This window comes from Chaetodon auriga, chromosome 7, assembly GCF_051107435.1.
Source record: "Chaetodon auriga isolate fChaAug3 chromosome 7, fChaAug3.hap1, whole genome shotgun sequence".
Classification (NCBI taxonomy): Eukaryota; Metazoa; Chordata; class Actinopteri; order Chaetodontiformes; family Chaetodontidae; genus Chaetodon; species Chaetodon auriga.
The window spans coordinates 4,333,275-4,352,209 of NC_135080.1; the positions used below are offsets into that span (position 1 = coordinate 4,333,275).

At 41.5% G+C, this 18,935-nt stretch overlaps 3 protein-coding genes across 9 annotated transcripts in view; 1 reads left to right on the forward strand and 2 right to left on the reverse strand.

The window, feature by feature from the left end:
• The window catches only part of arhgap42b (Rho GTPase activating protein 42b), a 56,888-nt gene extending 52,724 nt beyond the window's left edge, over positions 1-4,164 (forward strand). For 3 of the 4 annotated variants that reach the window (XM_076735964.1, XM_076735965.1, XM_076735966.1), the window contains 3 exons: positions 951-1,013; positions 1,118-1,197; positions 2,061-4,163. In XM_076735964.1, the coding sequence (XP_076592079.1) occupies positions 951-1,013; positions 1,118-1,197; positions 2,061-2,149 (232 nt within the window). In that variant the 3' untranslated portion in view covers positions 2,150-4,163. Of the gene's footprint in view, positions 1-950; positions 1,014-1,117; positions 1,198-2,060 lie in introns of all 4 variants that reach the window. The other variant, XM_076735963.1, reaches the window with a different exon arrangement.
• A 270-nt stretch (positions 4,165-4,434) lies between these two features.
• pgr (progesterone receptor) lies at positions 4,435-9,712 on the reverse strand. 3 transcript variants are annotated; one of them, XM_076735246.1, is made up of 9 exons: positions 9,624-9,712; positions 8,844-9,284; positions 7,947-8,056; positions 6,904-7,020; positions 6,294-6,599; positions 5,721-5,865; positions 5,446-5,576; positions 4,956-5,113; positions 4,435-4,844 (listed from the first exon to the last, which is right to left on the reverse strand). In XM_076735246.1, exons 1-9 carry the CDS (start codon positions 9,710-9,712, stop codon positions 4,689-4,691), a joined length of 1,653 nt encoding a protein of 550 aa, XP_076591361.1. In that variant the 3' UTR covers positions 4,435-4,688. The 3 variants fall into 3 exon arrangements, with proteins under 3 accessions (XP_076591361.1, XP_076591360.1, XP_076591359.1); XM_076735245.1 differs by having other exon boundaries at positions 8,844-9,046; positions 9,185-9,712; XM_076735244.1 differs by having other exon boundaries at positions 8,844-9,712.
• Positions 9,713-11,380: 1,668 nt separating this feature from the next.
• On the reverse strand, positions 11,381-18,081 carry trpc6b (transient receptor potential cation channel, subfamily C, member 6b). 2 transcript variants are annotated; one of them, XM_076735242.1, is made up of 13 exons: positions 17,933-18,081; positions 17,415-17,488; positions 15,883-16,651; positions 15,528-15,713; positions 15,231-15,395; positions 14,872-15,088; positions 14,098-14,325; positions 13,650-13,914; positions 13,279-13,474; positions 12,844-13,050; positions 12,566-12,622; positions 12,235-12,310; positions 11,381-12,142 (listed from the first exon to the last, which is right to left on the reverse strand). In XM_076735242.1, exons 3-13 carry the CDS (start codon positions 16,627-16,629, stop codon positions 11,982-11,984), a joined length of 2,505 nt encoding a protein of 834 aa, XP_076591357.1. In that variant the 5' UTR covers positions 16,630-16,651; positions 17,415-17,488; positions 17,933-18,081; the 3' UTR covers positions 11,381-11,981. The 2 variants fall into 2 exon arrangements, with proteins under 2 accessions (XP_076591357.1, XP_076591358.1); XM_076735243.1 differs by lacking the exon at positions 12,235-12,310 and having other exon boundaries at positions 12,028-12,142.
• Between the last annotated feature and the right edge of the window lie 854 nt (positions 18,082-18,935).

Genomic DNA, 18,935 nt, shown 5'->3' on the forward strand with positions numbered 1-18,935 from the left:
AGACAAATGATGATATCAAATGCAGTGTAATACCAGTAGAAAATCTTATCTTGTGGACATTTTATTGATTATTACTCACCTAAAACCCAGTGCAGATCATTGATCACTGATTAATAGTTATCTGTCACCAAAAATGCCAAACACTCAGTGGATCATTACCTTGGCCCTGGGAAAATGCATTTTATAGACAAAATGAAACATCGATTATTCAAAAACTCTATTGGTTGCAGTCCTCTGATACCTCTGATCGTTTTTTGGATATGCACTCTGAGTCATCAGCCTCCTCCGTCATCAGAGCATTGAGAGGTCTGTAAGATCGGATGAGTATGTGTGAGGAGATTTATGTCTTTTCCTCTCTGGTGGGAGTGCTGGCTTTAATTACGCTCTGCCTGCTCTGTGGTCGACGTGACCCAGCAGCAGTCTGTGCTCCTTCTCTCGGGACAAATAGATTGTTTGACTTGTCATGTCTGAGAAGCCAGTCACACGGTTTTTCAAGTAGTTTCCTTGTTTAGCACCCACCCAGCTTGCCCTAGTCTCTGTTGTCCCCTTGAATCTGAGGACGTCGCATGCAAGGTCAAGTGCAGCCTTGTAATAGAGTTTGATTCAATGCTGCACCGTGCTGAAGTCGAGTCGGCCCAGAGGAAGGAAACCTCCCGTACTGTGTCGTTACGCCTTTCACATCATTCTAAACAATGAGGAATGCTGGCTGGGCAGAGAGACGTCTTTTGTTTTGGGTTCAGGCTAGAATTTCTCTGCGAGGCAGCACTGCTGATTTTATAGACGATGATAAATGAGCATGGACTGCACTTGAATTTAACTTTCTCTGATCATCAGGAGATATTTTTGTCTTTTGGTGACATGGTTTACCAAACACTTTGTTTTTCAGTTTATCATTTTAACCTTGATACAATCAGGTTGAGTGAACTCTTTTATTTTTCATTTTGTTTCAGTGTCGCTGCCAGAGCGCTGCTCTTTGAAAATGCCTCTTCCCCCCAGTCTGTTCCGGTCGGAAGGTGCCGTGAAAACATGACACTTTCCACAGCAGTTTCACCTAATTAATCCCATTCTCATCTCCTCCAGTCTGCCATGACATTGCCTGCTTCTGTTGTCTTTCTAGAGATGCCAAGGCGATGTATTCCTGTGAGGCAGAGCACAGCCATGAGCTCAGCTTCCCCCAGGGGGCGCACTTCTCAAACGGTGAGCAGAGACAACATAAGATGAACATTATATGCCTGAGCTGACAGTTCCTTCGCTGCAGAAGCGCTCATAACAGCACACATGCCTCCTTGTATTAAGATGATTGGACGCTGGATGCTGTACACAGACAGTCTGTTGTGCACTGGCAGCACACAGAAAAGACTTGGCTAATTCCCAGTGTTACGTAGAGGCAAAAAAGCATTTTGCTCTTAGCATGACACCCCCATATGCATTACTAAAATCCAAACAGCCCCAGGATATTTTATTGCCTATTGCCTTTTCCATGAAGAGATGACTTGGCCCACAACCAGTGCAGACAGGTCACTGTAACCTAGTGATGGAAGGCACCAGTGCCTGTTCCCTGTTAACACAGCCTGCAGAGCCAGCAGCCAAACACAAAAACGTCAACAAACGCTCCCTACCACTTACCAGCAGGCAGAGTACTTTTATTGCTCTCTACATGAACACACTCTTTCTCCCTACAGCCTTATTCGGCATATTTTTTGCTAGATTGTTTTAGCTAGTAATTTTAAAGCCATTCCTCTTCATTTTGATGTATCTCAACAATGATTGATCTTGTTGTTTTTATGATTTCTACTATATGTGCGTGATGAAACAAGGCGATCCTCCTTTTAAGCCTGCTAAAATGCTCCGTAGAGACTGACTTTAGAGAGCAGTCTGACCCGGAGTCGTCCTCATGTGTTTATTTTTCTGCCTAATATCTTCTTTCCTTTCTTTTTTTCACTGCTATTCCCTAAGTCTGGGAAAAAATCTAACCAAGTGGTTACATCAAATCAGTGGACGAGTCGGCTCCTCTCTTCTCTTCGATTTCAGTGTGTTTTCTGTCTCCCTTTGTCCTGTAGTTTACCCCTCTGTTGAACCAGGCTGGCTCCAAGCAACGTACGAAGGAAGAACAGGTTTGATCCCTGAGAATTATGTTGTCTTCCTCTAACAAGCTGGTAAACATGGCCTCATTTTCATGGTATCCATGGAAGAAATAATACACAGTGTGGCTGACAGATTGTTCCTATCATTGCATTTTATGCAGTCTTAGCAGATATCAAGCTTTAACAGTGCCACAAGTTCAATGTCCAAAGACGTACCTCCTTTTCTGTGAATTATGAAATGTTTTGGGGAGTCTGCAGACATTTAGAGGTTTCGGAAGAAATAAGTATGAAATTATTGTTAGATGTAAATATATTACCCATGGACTGCACTGATGTTATTAATCCCAGTATTAACCTACAGAATCACAAAACAATCACATCCCATTTCACAAGATGAAATCTCAGAAATATATCTTTTAACTTGCCATTATATTAACATAACACTTTCATCAAGTTACTAATGGAAACCTGTAGTTTCATTAACATTTTGTACTCACTGTAATGGAAAAAAAAAACTGTGATTTGAAGTAAGGATATTAATCTAATCTATTAGAATCTAATAGAAAAAAGCATAATGGGTTTGCACCTTAACATTCATGTTTATGGCCTGTGATCATTGTTCATCCACTGAACCTGCTCACTGCTGCAGTGCACTTTCTGGTTAGCTCCACGGTACTGTACTGTATATTAATGCTCATGAGTTCCTCTGTAGTTGCTAATCAACAATATTTACTTCCTGTAACTGTTTAGCACCGTAAATTATCATTTCAAATATATTCACTATGTAAAAATGTGGTTTTTTTTATAATGTCATGAACGCTTTGTTCATGAGGTGGAGCCTTCACCTTTAATGTTTGTTGTGGTACTGTAGTCACTGGTACACTGGTGTACTAGTAATGGCAACTAGACATGTTATAGATGCCATTTTATATTTAATTTTCTGTTACTGTCACAACATTTCAAAAGAACAAAGTCCATAAGTATCTAAAAGGTTAACTTCAGTGATACTATTTCAGGAAAAGATAAATAGTCAAAACCCTTTCACTCCTCAGTTATTACAAACTGAAGAATTATTTCAAAGGCTTAATTTAGTGGCCAAAAATGTACTTGGGATGGCATCTGGGATCTTGCACTTGCCAAGATCAGGATGTTCTTTTCCATTTACATCTTTGAGAATGTGAGGTGGCCTTGAACACTGATGCTGGGATAATACTCCCCTACAGTCTGAATTTTAGCAGGGGCATATCACAGAGATGATATCCAAATCCTCAATCTGTAACATTTGACATTCTTTCTTTTTTATATATATGGCAAGCTTGTTTCCTTGCAATCATCTACTGTATCATGAGTATATATACTGTGTCATAAACATGTCTATTAATAAACAGCGTGATTTATTAGACCTGCGGCCCCAACTCTTTGTCATGGTTAGTGAGTTTAATTTGTACTCACTGCAGCGAGAAATTCAACATGTAAAGCAGGTGAATAGTGACAGTGTATTGTAAGTGTATGAACTGTTGGAGGGTAAAATACAGTTGTCTCTGCGTTTTGAGTTGTGTTTTTCAGTGAAAAACAGCTAGGATTAGACTTAGAAAATAGAGTTTTTCGAGTACGATAAAGGTTCCTTCCAATCCACAGCTCCGTGATTAACTGTTTTTATTCCACAGATTTATTACCTCAACCAAGGAAGTTATATTTTTGGTCGCATTTCTTTGTTAACTGTACATTTCAAAAATATAGTAACAGGTTTCAGTTCAGTTAGATTTGGCCACATGCCAAGGAGAAAGGGATGAATTATTTTCACATTTCTGAACACTGTGAAAAACTTTGCCTGTTTCTTTAATGAGCGACTGCACTCATTAAAACTGTCACATGCATCCCATTAAATGTGTCACTGTGAGCATTTTGATGCAGGTTCAGACTCCAGTTTTGAAACTTTGAATACATTCTGTTATGAAACTAACACATTTTAGGGATTGTGCAGCCTTGGCTCAGATGTCCACTAACTGAGTTATTTCTTATCTGCTTAACCTCACAATACGTTTCTTGTTGTTTTTGTTTTGCTTGCTCCCAGTTTCTCCTCCCTGAAGTAGGAGCTGTGACTCACTCTGATGTTAAATCTTAAAGAATTTCATTAGTTTAAGCAGCAAGTTTCAGTGTCTCCTCCATTTCTCCTTTATTTCGAAATAAATGTTGGTGAGAAACACTGAATATTAGAATTTTTTGTTGGTATTTTTCTTTTTTGCAACTTCAGTACAAAAATATCAGTATTTGTAGTGGTTTGAGTACTATCTGTACACAAGTCGTAGGACTGCAAAGGGTGGATACACCAGAATTTTAGTAGAGTTTTATTGATTGATGCCTCTAAATGATAATTAAGATAGTTCTGTACTAAAAAAAAAAATAAAATAAAATAAAAATATTTTAAGGAACATATTCATTCTGTTTCACCTCATACAATAAAAGTGCTGTAGACCATTAGATGCAATTTGGCAAAGTATACAGGACGGACTACAAAAGCGAAGGCTATGAAAAATCCAGTAACTGAAGGGTCAGTAATTCACAGGGTGTCTCTGCAGAGTTGCGATGTCTGTGCTGGCATCATCACTTGGTGTGGAATAAGAGGGGCCTCACCATGCCTGCCAGGACCTTGGGAAGCTGGGAGGCAATGACCTCTGACATCATCTCCGGGAACTCCACTTTCATGGCGTCTGCCTGGATGAAGGTGCTCAGACAGAACAAGTTGACCTTCTTCACTATCTGTCAGAAAAGAGGCAGTCATGTTTGTCTTGGTGCTCATTTCAGAAGCAGTAGCAGCTAAATTAAGACATGGATTAATGCTGCTTTACTCAGATCTGTGAGGGACCGTACCTCATGCATGGCGTCCATCAGTTTGGTGAGGTGGTAGAATCGCTGTGAGCTGGCCACCAAGCCCTTCTCCCTCATGTGGATAGCCTTGGTCAGCTCCCGGATGTAGTTTTGTCTCATCTCGTCAAATGCACCCTGACTTTTGAGTCCCTCAAGAGGCACTTAGAGCAGACAGTAGAAAAATGATATATCTGCTTTAAAACCTAAACAAACACTAAAGAAGTGTAACAGAGTGCCAGTCAACAATGGTTGTTTTAGACGTAACACGCTGTCGTTAAAAAACAATGTTTTCAGTCAGTGTAAAACCAGGACCTGATAGCAGCTGCTACATAAATCTTGTCAAGGTCCAGTCACCCTGCACAACCCCCCATTTATGGTCATCAAACTTTCACATCTCTGTTTGTCACACTGTATACGTAGTGTAGTTATTTCAAAAAGGAGGTCAACATAAGGTACAAAGTGAGTCTGATTCAGGAAGTCTCCTGTCTTTTACCTGTGTTGAGTAATATTATAGCCTTCATGCAGAGAAACTCCTCACGGGTAACTCGAAGATTTGCAAACTCCTGAGGGATGAACTGTATTGCCAGGCAAAGGTCATAAATTGGAGATCTTCTCATTTGCTCCCTGACAGAGAAAAATATAAAATGGTTAATGCCTCTGAACCGAAGTCATTGCTTTGTGGAGAAATGCATCAGTGTCGAGTGTGTCACTCTTCACTATAAATGTGAATCAAGGGCAGACTCAATTCGTGTGATGAGGGTGACTTACTGACTAAGAACCAGATCAGGTGCGAAGAATAAATATTCACTGGTGACATTCTGAAAGGAGCGCCACCCAAGAGAGAACACCATCAGGTTCATCCACGAGTACTGGATGAGGGTCATCTGATCAGTGATGTGAAGATTACGAAACCCTTAGAAGAAAATAAAGTACTTTATTAGAGAACATTTAATTTGCTAGCTTCTTGCTCCCTTTTGTGTGCGTGGGTGCGTGCATGTGTGTGTGTGTGTGTGTGTGTGTGTGTGTGTGTGTGTGTGTGTGTGTGTGTGTGTGTGTGTGTGTGTGTGTGTGCGTGCAATGCAACCTGTGTCTTCAACACCTGTGCACTAATACCCAGTGATTCAACACATTGTTTCGCTGGAAATCCTCTTTTAAATTAACATTTCCTGTGAAAATCAAATGATTTTTTTCTACCACCAATAACTTCTCTCAGATGCAATATTCACGTCATTTCAAAGTCTTCTATCTCAGTAGGTTTTAAGGCCGAGACCTTCGGCCCAACCAGTCGGCGGATCCCCATGACGACAACTGTGGTGACCCTGAGCTGCAGAGAGCCGTTACCTGGAAGAGACTTGGACCACTTGACGATCCACAGCAGCTGTTTCTCACACAGCCTGTTGAGACTGTTGAGCAGGAGATGGGGAACATCGTACTGAGTGTTGTCATAACCAGAGTACACAACCTCTGGTTCGATGTTTTCCAGGATATTGATGATCTGCTGGGAGAGCTGCACGTCATGAATGCCTGGTATGCAAGACATGGAGGCCAAGGTCTGATTGTCACTGGACATGGCCAAGTGGGACTGGAACATCAAGGATGGGGCCAAACCAAAGGCTTTCAAGGCCCCATAGCGCTTCAGCTTCCTACCTGCGATACGAATGCAAGGACTGGTTAGAGCACAGTTTATGCCCGTAACACGTCACAGAGCGTCACGGTTTTCCTTTCTATGCCAAGTAAAATCAAAATTTGAGCTGCAAAATTGCTCAAACCTGCATTTGAAAGAGGAGTTCAATACCTCCGCTTGCAAAGGACCCTGTTAAATTTCAATTCATTATTGTTCAACATTCTCTTTGATGCTAATCAGGATTTGAAATTGTGACTTGGTGCTACATAACCAATCAGTTTCATTTCTACCTTATCCCATGCAAAAAGAAATTCAACCAAATGGTACCTCCAAGCATCATTCCAGCTTGATAGCACTTTCGGAGGCGACACGCGGGGCAATTTTTCCTCCGGATTTTGTCCACAATGCAGTCATTTCGCCCAGCGCAGAGATAACTGTGATGGCCTGTTGAGTGAAAGGGTACAGACAACACACACAATTTTAAGAGCACTTGATTTTCTAATATATAGGCAGGATGAGAGGCACATAATGAGGGGGAACAGTGCTGAAGGGCTCTAGACTATTAACATGCCTACTCCATGCACTCTGAGGCAGCTTTCTGAGGAGAAATCTAAAGAAGAAAATGAGATAAAGGCAAGGCTGTGAGGACAGAGTGACACGGCCATGGTGAGACATAGTGGCTCTTACAAATCACATATAAGATAACAAGAAAAACAAGTTCAAGTTGAAGAACACAGTGAACGCTGGTCAATGTGATACTGTTGCTAATGACCTTTAACAATTGCCATAAAAGGTCAGTCAAATTTGACATGGTAACTTCCCTTAAATGGCTGAGATAAGAGACTAATATTCAGCCTGTAACCCCTCCTTTAGTGTTTTTTTATTTCATTTTCATCTTTTAGTTTATTTGTCAGGCAACAATGCCCACTCCTTAACAGAGAAAACTGAATAAGTTAGCACAGGAAGCAAACAATCATTTTCAGGCACTTTAAAAATCCAGCATTATAAATTACACAGCGTGGATCATGGAAAATACTAATAAACAGTGGAAATGAAATGACCAACAAAAAGCAGGCAGCAGAAGAGACACACTGTCCCATTGTTGATTGGAGTCGAGACATGAAAACTAAAGAGGGAGGGCTAATAAAACAGTCATGCATGTTTGATCAGGTGTCACTGGCCAGATGTTAAAAGGAATCTTGAAAAAAGCAGTTAAACTGTCCGCTGTTGCTGATGACTTCAGCTTTTCCCTTTCATAACAGCCCCAATGCTGTATTTATGGGGCTTATACAATATTTGGCTGAAACCAAGGACAAAAACAAAAGCAAAGAAACATTTCCAGCAGTTGGCCAAAGCATTTCTTTCCTTACCTTCTACTGCTCTTTTAAAAAAGACTTTACAGCTCCCACAGGTTAAGACTCCATAGTGGCAACCAGATGCCTCATCCCCACAGATCACGCACATTCTCTGAGGTGGCATACTGGATAAAGAAAGACATGCACCGATTGAGCTGAATTCAATGCAAACAGGTCCATTTTCAAACTTAATCCCCCCTTTAAACATTTCACACGATGCTGGGATGTACAATACAAGGAATAAGCAACCTTAAGTTTGATCCGTATTTGATTCAAGGCGAGACTTAAATCTTGCTTTAATTAAGTAGTCTACAGCTTATTAGCTTAAAGCTTATTTAAGACTCCTCTTTGTGTGTTTGCAAGGTAAATTAAGACTGAAGGACCCTTAAGCACCCCGAGTTTGTGTTACGATAAACGGGTGAAAAGAAACTGATGGTTTATGATTTTCCAGATGTTTTTTTAGGTTCTCTATTGTGACCAAACCAAAACCTGATCAAATGGGATCAGATGTTCTCATTCACTCTTGTTTTCAATACAAATAATCTTGTTTCATAACGTGTCCATGAGGGAGAGATAACAGTTTGAAGTCTCTTTTAGTTTTGTTTTGTTTTGTTTTTTCCACTTTCTCAGACTCACAAACAGTGGCTCATGAGTGGCTCATACGGGTAAATTGTACAGTGGTAAATAATTTGTCCCACCACTTCTCATACATGTATCTGATTAGTTTATGTGGGTGTATGTTCTAGAAAAACAGTCTTCCATCTTTAAACTCCACCTGTCACACAAGCAGCACACATTCAAAGTTCATGGGTGACTCAGTCTTGATCAAAATACATACAAATAGATATAAACTTGATTTTTCCATCTCGACAGTGACTTAAAAGTCAACCTTTATAGCAATTTACTATTTACCCGGGGAATGCGGAGAAAGGTGATGGGTTCCTCTGAGCCAGGGCCTGGTTCTGGATCCCATCATAGCCGCTGTGTGTGAACGGGTCCTCGGTCACCCCTGCGGACTGGCACCAGTACTGAGGCTCAGCTGGAGACGTCGGCATCTGCCAACGTGTAGCCTCGTTCTTATACATGGTCAGCTGCGGGGTCGTGCTCCTGTTCGCCTCAAAGTTGATGACAGCCTTCCCGGACAAACCACACCTCGAGTCAGTCCTCACCTGGCCCAGCGTCGGCTGCTGCTCTGCCTGGTTCAGGTCGATCAGAAAGTTTGGAGATCCCTCAAGCCCCGGCCGAGGAGCCGCCGTGAAGCTGGCCGACTCCCCGTCGCTGAGCCCCAGCAGCTGCTTCCTGTCGGTGTCACAACAGGTGTCAAGAGCAGGTATCTCCGATTGTGGATCAAAGTTGGGACAAGGCGCGTCCATGATCACAGAAGGTTCCTTTTCATCTTTGATGAATTTACACGCTCCGGTAGTCAAGGAGAGGCTTAAATTTGCGCCGGGCAAACTTTCGGGTGAGGCCACATTCGTCCCCTGAACGGTAACAAAGTCTTCCCACGGCACAGTGTCACACTTCAGATATTCACTGCCACGGTCATAAAAATGTTTTGCGACAAGTGAACCATCGAGTATGTTACTTGAAGTCAGACCGTGGATCAGTGTGCTGGCGTTTCCAAAATTACGCACGGAGGAGGACATGCACGTTGGAGACTGTGACTCGCTAGATAACTTAGTAGTACTGTACCCAGCTTCAATTAAGTCGACTCTTGGATCGGTGGAATCAGCGATCGCAGTACCGATGGTGCTCATCCCTCCGTTTACTTTATTTTCCATGTCCAGAGCAGCGACGCGCACAGCAGAGACTGCGCCCGAGGAGTGGACGGCGTGTGATAAATTGTGGCACAGAGACTTTCCTGTAATCCTCCCCCTCGCTGAGGCAGGCTGTGACTTCGCCTTTCTTTCACATACGAGTCTATTCCGTGCAATTTAACAGCTGCTGAGAAAAGAAAACCAACATGTAGCCTATATGTTAATGATGAGGGATGAAATGTGCGAATTATGACCTCATCTAGGAATTAAACCTGGCATATTGAAGTAAATGACACGTATATTTCCTTGTTCTGGCTGTGGATGTCATGTTTCCAAATAGAATCTATGTTCTTATTCGTTTTTACAGATTTCCAATAGTTTTCCTCATTCAGACTAAACACCCAGTCCTCCAAAGGATGCAGGGGAAGAATCAACGCAGAGCCACGTTGGAGAAATGTATGGGCTCACACTGTCTTTGGAGCAGACCTACAGTCAAATAGCCAGCCAATGAGGAGAATCGACGATGGTTCAATTTCAAGGGTCACAAGTCTCCACCCTGTTGTTCACGAATGACGCACAACATTTTTGGTCAAATATTGGAAACTGGGTGCCTTTGGAAGATGAAACAGTAACACTACAGTGTTTTCATTAAGTTTGTAATGATGCCAAAACTCATCCATAAGAATAGGGCGGCATGGTGCTTGTTTATAACCAGGAGGGAGACACAGGTGGACAATCAGAGGACAAAATCACTTCTGTCCCATTTGTATTGTTTATGACTTTGACATATCATGTTCAAGTAAGGCATTTTCCAGAGCCAAAGCAATTTTGTATAACTGCATCAAGCCTGCTTAAAACTAGAGTTCTCAATTTAATTTTTGCTGTGTATTTGGCCAAATGCTCATGAACAGCTTTAAAGAGGTAAAGAAGAATATTTCTTTTTTTCTGTATGGGGCTCTTCTGTTCTGGGCATGGTGTCATGGCAGCGCCCTCACCTCCTTTGTACTTTCTCTTATCCTAATTGGATAACAGACAGGGTTTGCTGTTCAACTTAATCAGTCCAATGCGGATGTTGCTGATACATGTAGTTATGATGCACACACAGGCCTTGGTCCTCTGTCCTGCGTCATCTGTTTGATATCAGAGGGTATTCTCATGCTGTGGCCTACATAATTCTTTGATAACAGTTTTGTATTCACATCTACACAATGTGTTCTTCCATCGCTGTAATGGCCCAGTTTCCGGACGAGGCTGTAATCTGTAAACATGAAGCTCATGGTTCACGGTGACCACTGAAGGCATTAAATTCTTACGTAATCCCACCTTCTGGTACTTTCTGAATCAAATTTGTAATGCTGTGGACACGTGCGGCAAATGTCATACAGATTTTTTGTGGTTATTTTACGAGTGTTGCTGTTGCAATAACTGCTGTATCTGCCCCACTGTTTTGTAGCTCTGTTCAGGGACTTGACGGCTGAAGTCTGGCAGCAGCTCTTGCTCTCCCAGCCTGACTGTAGGTGAGCTGTTTGTCTATGTGACAGGTCAGACTGCTCTCAGACATTTGTCTTGCTTCACAGCAAGCGTCAGAGAGCGTAACAGCACCTGCTGCGGTGATTTCAGAAACCCATAAACCCTCTGAAGTCCATGAGGTGAAGATAATCATTTAATTATATTCATCAAACATCAACATGACATGCAACATCAAAAAAATTATGTCCTGTAAAAAAAATGAACCAGAGTCCTGCTGATTGATTTTAAGGTTTCAGGGAAAAACATGATCTCATAACTAGAGATTTAAAGAAAGCTCTGAAGGCAGTTATTACCAACAAACCCTCCTTTACTTTCCGTTATGTTTGACTTATGAACCTGCCACTGACAAATCCTAACATATGCTTCCTTTTTATCCGAATTACTTTTCTACTCCAGATGGAAAATTCATATCTAAATCAAACCCTTTAAACAGCTGGCAACTGCCAGCACCATCATATGTCAGTAGAGCATATTAGTGTAGCACAGAAAAAAGTCCATTAGTGTAATCACATGATTAACTGTGCGCATACAGGGACAGGGACAAAGACAATTTGATGAATTGTCCTTCCAGAGAGCAGCTACATCTATGCATGGAAAAAATCTGTCCTCATCTACAGTATATCCATACAGTATAATAGCCATTTTTATATGCTCAGTTTTTGTCCAATATGTGTTACACCTGTGCCTAAGGGTCATTTGACCCTGACTGAATGCCTCATTAATGAGGAGAGTGCAGTGTGCTCAGTAAATGAATCTCTGAGCTTTACATGGCCAGCTCATTCTTCTGCTTGTCTTTCTGATGAACGTGTATGCTTTCTCCCAGTTGTCTGATGAGCTTTTCCAGCGTCTCCATGTCGTGGTTCCCCCGTTCCAGCAGCTCGTAGCGGAGACTGGAGATGTCCTGTTTGATGTCTTTCAGCTCACCTGTGGGACAGTAAGTGTAACGGCATCAGATGACGTATTGTAATTCAGCCGTCCAGACATAAATACGCCTTATAAAGACCTGCTGAACTTACCTTCATTCACTTCATCGTTGTCTTTGTCGCTCTGTGCTTTTAAGACGTACCTTTTGATCAGGCCATTCATTATCTTCTGGAATTAAGAATAGAAGATTTTATTTTTAAACTGGCGAGCTAGTGTAATTGTTCCAAAAAATTCAAAGTTAGTGAAGGAAAAAGGAGAGCAGCTAACAACTTGTTTCAGTGACACGTTATATGGGTGTTTAAAGCAAGTCCCCTGTTGGCTACCTTAATGTGTCCTCTAGATATAAGCAGGCCTGCTAGAATAAGTTGCTAACACTGAATTCATATGTCAACTTGTCCCTCTGTATAAAACAAACTGCTTTACTTGGTGACGGGTTGGACACAGCGATGTCTCCATGCTCAGATCTTCCTGTTGTCTCAGCTAAGATTAGAAAGACAAGCACTGTTAGTACTAAACATGCTTTTAAGGGACACACTCACACCTGCAACTTAAAAATGTGACACAAGAGGGCCCTGTAGACCAGTAGGTGAACTTTAGCAGAAGTATTATAAACCTCTCTAGCCATTAATTTAAATTCAAGAAAATGAATTTGGTCATTTCCTCGCCTGAAATACCACGTGTGTCAGCAGCTTATGCCTCACCTTGTTAAGCTCCATCTCATCATTTGTATTTTCTTTGCTTTTGCTTTGAGGTACATCCCACAGAAATTCTTTTATCCCCAGCAAGAGGGAAACCAAAGACGTGGGGCTTGGCACGAGGTTGAAGGGCACAGGCAGTGTGCCGCCATGCTCAAAGTATGAGAGCCAGAGCTTAGCTCTCGCAAACTTCCACTCAACATCAGCATCATCCTGCACCAAAGAGAGGAAACGGTAAGGAGGGGGAAGGAACATTTGATGAGTAACAGGCGAATATTCAGAGAGTTACTCAAGATAATTAACATTATTGACATTTCTTCATTAAATCTACAGTGGGTTATTATTGTGTAAACCGACTATACAAAGTAATAAACAAAGAAGCAAATCATAACATTAATTTTTTTGTCAAATTATTCTAAGAGGATCATGATGCAGACGTACCTCAATTTCTTGGAAGGAGCTGTTGAACATGGCAATGAGCATATTCAGCAAGACAATCACCATGATGATGTTGTACACCCCATATAGAACATAGCCAATATTCTCAATGAACTTATGGTCAATGTTAATGACCACCGATTTTACTTCTGACAAGCCAAAGATGGCCCAAAACAAGGTTTTAAAACTCTCTTCAAGCCTGGGGAAATGGAGAGATGGGAATTAAACCAACGTAGTGCAACCAATATATTAGTTTCACATCATATTAATTCAACAGAGATTGTATCTGAAGGCACAACTAGAAAGCATTTAGCCATTTTCCAAGATTTTTCAGGCAAACTGCATCAATGCAACAGTCAACAGTCGACACTCACGTTGTAAAGGCATCGTTGTGCTTGGCTCCGAGGTAGTATGAGTACAGATTGAACATTCCCACCATGAAAGCCACAAAAACCGTAATGAAAATCACCATGAATTTAAAGATGTCTTTTACTGTTCTTCCCAGAGAGATCTGCAAAGGCCCAAAGCTCTCATTGGCGGGCAGAATGTATGCAATGCGAGAGAAACTCAGCACAACTGCAATTGCATAGAGGCCTTCAGATATAAGCTGCGGGTCTGAGGGCATCCAGTTGATTCGAGCTGAAAATGAATAAATGTGACAGTAATATCGCCACCTGTGTATAGAACTCACACAAGTAACTCAACTTAGTGTGATTATTTTGATAAGGAATCAGCCAGATAATCAAGTAGTCAAAAAAACATAACATAATAACAATACTTTAAACTATTTATTTCACCATCAGTTCTTTGCTGCACACTCACCCAGCTGGAAATACTGTATCTCAAAGGGCAAGGTCATGTTGGACAGGTCAGCATAGTGCTTGTCAATGAAGCACTGGGCAGAATATGCATGCCAGAAAGCCATTAATCTGGCAATGAAAGAAGTCATAAAAATGGTCAAAATGCTAAAGTCAAGAAGGTTCCAGGGTTCTGAGATGTATTCCCGGATGTCCTGCGACCAAATATCTTTACATTCTTCCCCGATCTTTCCTGTAGAAAAAAAAATGACACATTTGTTGACAGTCACACTGTTTCACTCAAATGAAATCATGTCTGATATGATTTGAACGTGTATACGCCTGATAAAAAGGCTCAAATTGACAGTCAAATCGCATAGGATTTGCTCATGCTGTATGGGTCGCCTGTAGAGCCAAGTGAAAGTGTCACCTTGACTTGCCTGTCTTTGGAAAGTGATTACCAGTCTGATTTATTATGGTGTATGTGGTAAGAATGCATAATTACCTATGCAGTCAATTTCCTAGCATGATGGATGTTTTGGGGATTTATAACTCCTCAATGACTTGTAATATCCTTGACCCTGAACGAGCCTGCGTGAGTGATGCAACTGTGAAAGTGTGGGAGCTTGACTTAAACTATGAGAAGCTGACAAGATTGAGTGTCAGAAAGGTGTGAAAGGACTAAAATAGCATAATGAAAAGACATGTTAGCATTATAGGAAAAGAGCTGACAGCTAGTTGTGACTGTATACATGAATGTGGGAGAGATGTGGGGATGTTGTGTGTTTACACTCATGACCTATGACCCAGGATATGATGAGAATCTCCATCCAGGTGAAGGGAGTGGTCTTCATACGAAACAGCTGTGACGGGTGATCGTGGGTGGTCATGTTAGGCAGCAGCGACGTTCCCCCGAACCGGTCTGCCGCGTTCAGGACCAGCAGGCAAAGAAAGATCATAAAGGAAGCTGCATGGGCCACAAATTTCAGGAAAGGTCCACACATGAGTTTCCCTAACTGACACAAGTCAGGGGATGGCAAACAGAACAGAGTTAAACATTATTTTATGAGCAAAGTCTCTGACAGAATATCATCTTTGCACACGATTATGTGATACAATTATTACCTTCAAATGATGTATGACTTTTTTGAGACTAACCTTACTTGATGGTGCTATCCAGTGTATAAAGGCCAGGACAGGCAACCCAGCAGCTACACCAAGGACAAGAAGGATTTTAACTGCTGTGGTTTGCTGACGTAGTCCAGACAAGTTCTCATACCAGATGGAGAGGAGCTGCTGTTGGCAGTTTGGATGTGCAACAAACTGCTCCATTGCCGTAAGTTTATTAAGTGTGTGTGAGAGAGAGAGAAAAAAAAGAGAGAATAAGGGAGGAGGATTATTTGGGGAGGCAGGAGAGCAAGAATGAAAATGAAAGTGCTTTTCTCACATGCTTACCTTTTTAACTTCATATTTTATTGCAAGCTTTAACCTGATGAGGTTTTGTCTGCTGAAGGTTTCAGAGCTTTGACTTGACTCAGTGTCCCCGTTCAAGATGGCCTTCACTTCCTCTGTGTTTCGACACAAATCCAGAAGTCCCACCACAAAGTCTTTACACTGCATGGACAGTTTCTTGTAATCATTCTGTAACAGACAAAAGCCACATCAATAGCACTTTATTCTTATACTTTAATGAAAGAAACTGTCAACCCCCCAAATCAGGTAATAACTGCAGCCTGCAATCTTTTAATCAACATGATGTACAGCGATTGCCTCTAAGATCTTTGTAAAAAAAAAAAAAAACATACTGTACCTTGAACTCCTTTTCAATGTTGGCCAGAACTGCAAGTTCATTGCCCAGCTCCAGAGCTGCCATCACAGGGTCTTCATTGGACAAGGACAGATACGCTGGACTGGCCAGACCTTTATAAGCATTGATGCGGGACTGTGAGTGACTGAAAGAGTCATGCTTCTGCTGCTCGCTGCAGTTCCTGCACTGGCAGAAGTAGTCATGGGGCCGCTCTATACGGGCCCCCTTCAAAAGAAGTATATGCACGATTTCATACTCATGGCACTGGGAAGCCAGGATGATGGGAGTGATGTCGTGAGAGAAACGTGTGCCATCTTCGTCGTAGGCAAAGAAGTCATCGTGTGTCTCCGCCTGGCTGGGACTGTTAATCAGCCTCTGACCGTCTGCAAAGGCCTCATGGCTCAGTATGGCCTCCACTATACGAATGTAGCCTTTACTGATCGCTAACAGCAAAGCATCTCCTATTCTAGCGAGGTCTTTCTTCCTAAGTAGGAGCTTAGTCACCTCCAAATGCTCATTGGCAACTGCCAGCTGCAATGCATTCTGGCCCATGTAGTTCACACAGTTGACGTTGAGATCTGGCAGCTCCTCAAGCATCCGCCTCACTTCAGGAATGTTGCCATATTCTGCAGCATCTAAGAAAAGTTCCTCTGTCATGGAAAGGCAGGAGGAGGACTGAGCAGAAGACAGGTAGTAAGCTCCCCGTAAAGCTTGTCTCCGGGGTCTGGCCATGGCCTGCCGCAGCATCATGCCTCTCCCTTCATTGCTCCATCTAAACACAGGTAAACACAGATGATATAATATGATCACCTCATTTGTGCAAGATGTCGTCTGCTTGTTTAGGTAAAAGAACATCACCTCCATCCATATTTCGAGAAAAGGCCTCGGGAATGAGACAGCAATGACCTAAGAAGTGAATGGACAACAGGGTGCACTGGACAGCTGGTCTCAGCTGAGTTATAACTCTCACTACATGTGTGACACCACCCACAGACTCATCATCTGTTCTCCTTTTCATGGCCTGGCACTGGCCATCACTCAGCCTCTGCCTGATAGTTGGACCAATGTAGTTTTATTGACTGATTCAAGCATGATGTTAACTCCATTAATTAGACTATGGCCATGCTACCATATGACAGTTACTATTTTTTAATACTAATTATGTTTTGTGTCATTGTTAAACTAGTAAATCTACTTTCTGCTCAGTAATTACATTAGAATAATATGGTTATCTCAGGGGCTAATTGCTACAGTACAGATGATGATAGATGATGACAATGTCCCTTCATTCAATCATAGTAAATAAGATCTTAAATAAATGAACCTGATGAGTGCATACAGTATACACAGAATCAAATTATTCATCTTTGGCATCTAGTTTATAAAATATCAGCCCAGACAAAATGAAAATGTGTCATGCTGCTCAGCCAGGGAAGGTGTGAAAATCCCAACTCAAATGGAGTTTGCATGATCATGAATATGAAAATATGCTGTAGTTTTCTTAAGGCATAGACAGCTGCTCCATGTGGATTTACCTGCCTGGATTTCTGAGAATGCCTCGTTGTTTTTGTTCTGCTGCTCTTCCGTATAATGGCAAGAAACTGTACCTCTGTATGGGAGATAAGGGGGAAAATGCTGTGTCATGATAGATTACAAAACTGGCAGTAACAATACAACTTCAATGATGCACTATATGATGGATAAGATTCTTCAATAGTAACTGGAAAAAAAAAAAATGTTTTGTGTCACATCAATGCCTCAAAACGTAGAGAAGACATCAGCGCGTACATGACAAGGAGAGACACAACAGGAGATTTAAAAAATCAGATTCTGCGGGATGAGATCAGAGTAGGCTACCAGTCTCATACTGTGGATCCTTTTAGGTCGGCCTACCGAGGCCCTACATCGTGGGCCTGAGGCTTTTTCCTTACAAGCCAAACACCGACATTTCTTAATTGTGTTTTGGAAATAAGGGGCGTAATTTAATCATCCTTAACACCATCTTATATGTTTCACAGCAATGTTAAAAAGTCTAACAAGATGGTCCACTCACCTCTCAGAAGACTGATGTTCCAAATGACTTCACTTTCACTTCATTAAGTCGTTGAGATCCAAAACAATGGCTGCAACTCCTGTACGTCAGGCCACCGCCAGCCTGCTTCCCACCTGTCAGACTGCCTCTCATCCTGCATCCCACCTTGGGTCTTGAAGCTGACGGTGCTGCCTCTCCACGCCCAGTGGGCGGTTTTCTAGCAGCTTTTAAGGTGTGTTTTATAACATAGGATATTAGCATTTGTTGAATACATTTGGGTCCTATTTTGGAGATTATTTAACTCTTTATTTCTCATTTTAATTTTCTTCATTTTCCATAATTGTGACCTATAAACCCAAAAAGCAAGATGTTAAAGCACTTCAAACTAATAGAGGATTTAAGCACTGACCGAACTGGTTGTACCATAAACTGAGGCAGGAGGCTAAAGGATTATTTTCTCAAGAACTATTTGTGATTGTCAGTGCGCAGGCTGCAGGCAACAGCACCACTAATACACTATAAGGTGTATGACACTGAAAATAGATTTGATGCAGCAGCCCATGTTCATAGGCGAGCATAAACAATCTGTAAAAAGCAGATTTTCAGAAATCCTCTTAACTCGCGACGCCATCAAATGTAACAGGTGATAACGTCACACCTTTAAATCTTATGAGAGGCATCATCCCCGAACAAATTTAAGCTATGCAAAAACAATTATGAGTTTGCAAACTTTAAAATGGCGATGTAGATCGAGTTCTCCGAAAATTTGAAATTTTTATGAATGTGCACTGTAAATTACATGTACCTGGAGATCGTGTCTAGAAATATCTAAATGTGAGTCTTTCAGATTTGATAGTATATCATTTTACTTGATTATTAATTTATTTATAATATATCTTTATATTTATAGTACATTATAACCAATGTCTTTCTATGCCAATTTACATGTAAAAGGGCAGAGAACTGTTTTGATATCAACATATAAATCATGTTCGTCACTGCTCACCAAACAAAATAAAAACTA

Bases quoted from the DNA above. Each gene is read 5' to 3' on its own strand.
- pgr (XM_076735244.1), bottom strand. From the start codon at position 9,712: ATGGAAAATAAAGTAAACGGAGGGATGAGCACCATCGGTACTGCGATC. The intron at 5,866-6,293 runs GTAACGGCTCTC...TTTTCTTCTAAG, and splicing joins GTGGTCCAAGTCTCTTCCAG to GGTTTCGTAATCTTCACATC. The intron at 5,577-5,720 runs GTAAGTCACCCT...TTTCTCTGTCAG, and splicing joins CCTGATCTGGTTCTTAGTCA to GGAGCAAATGAGAAGATCTC.
- trpc6b (XM_076735242.1), bottom strand. From the start codon at position 16,629: ATGATGCTGCGGCAGGCCATGGCCAGACCCCGGAGACAAGCTTTACGG. The intron at 15,396-15,527 runs GTAAGCATGTGA...GCAATGGAGCAG, and splicing joins TAAAATATGAAGTTAAAAAG to TTTGTTGCACATCCAAACTG. The intron at 13,051-13,278 runs GTACGTCTGCAT...TCTTTGGTGCAG, and splicing joins GCTCCTTCCAAGAAATTGAG to GATGATGCTGATGTTGAGTG.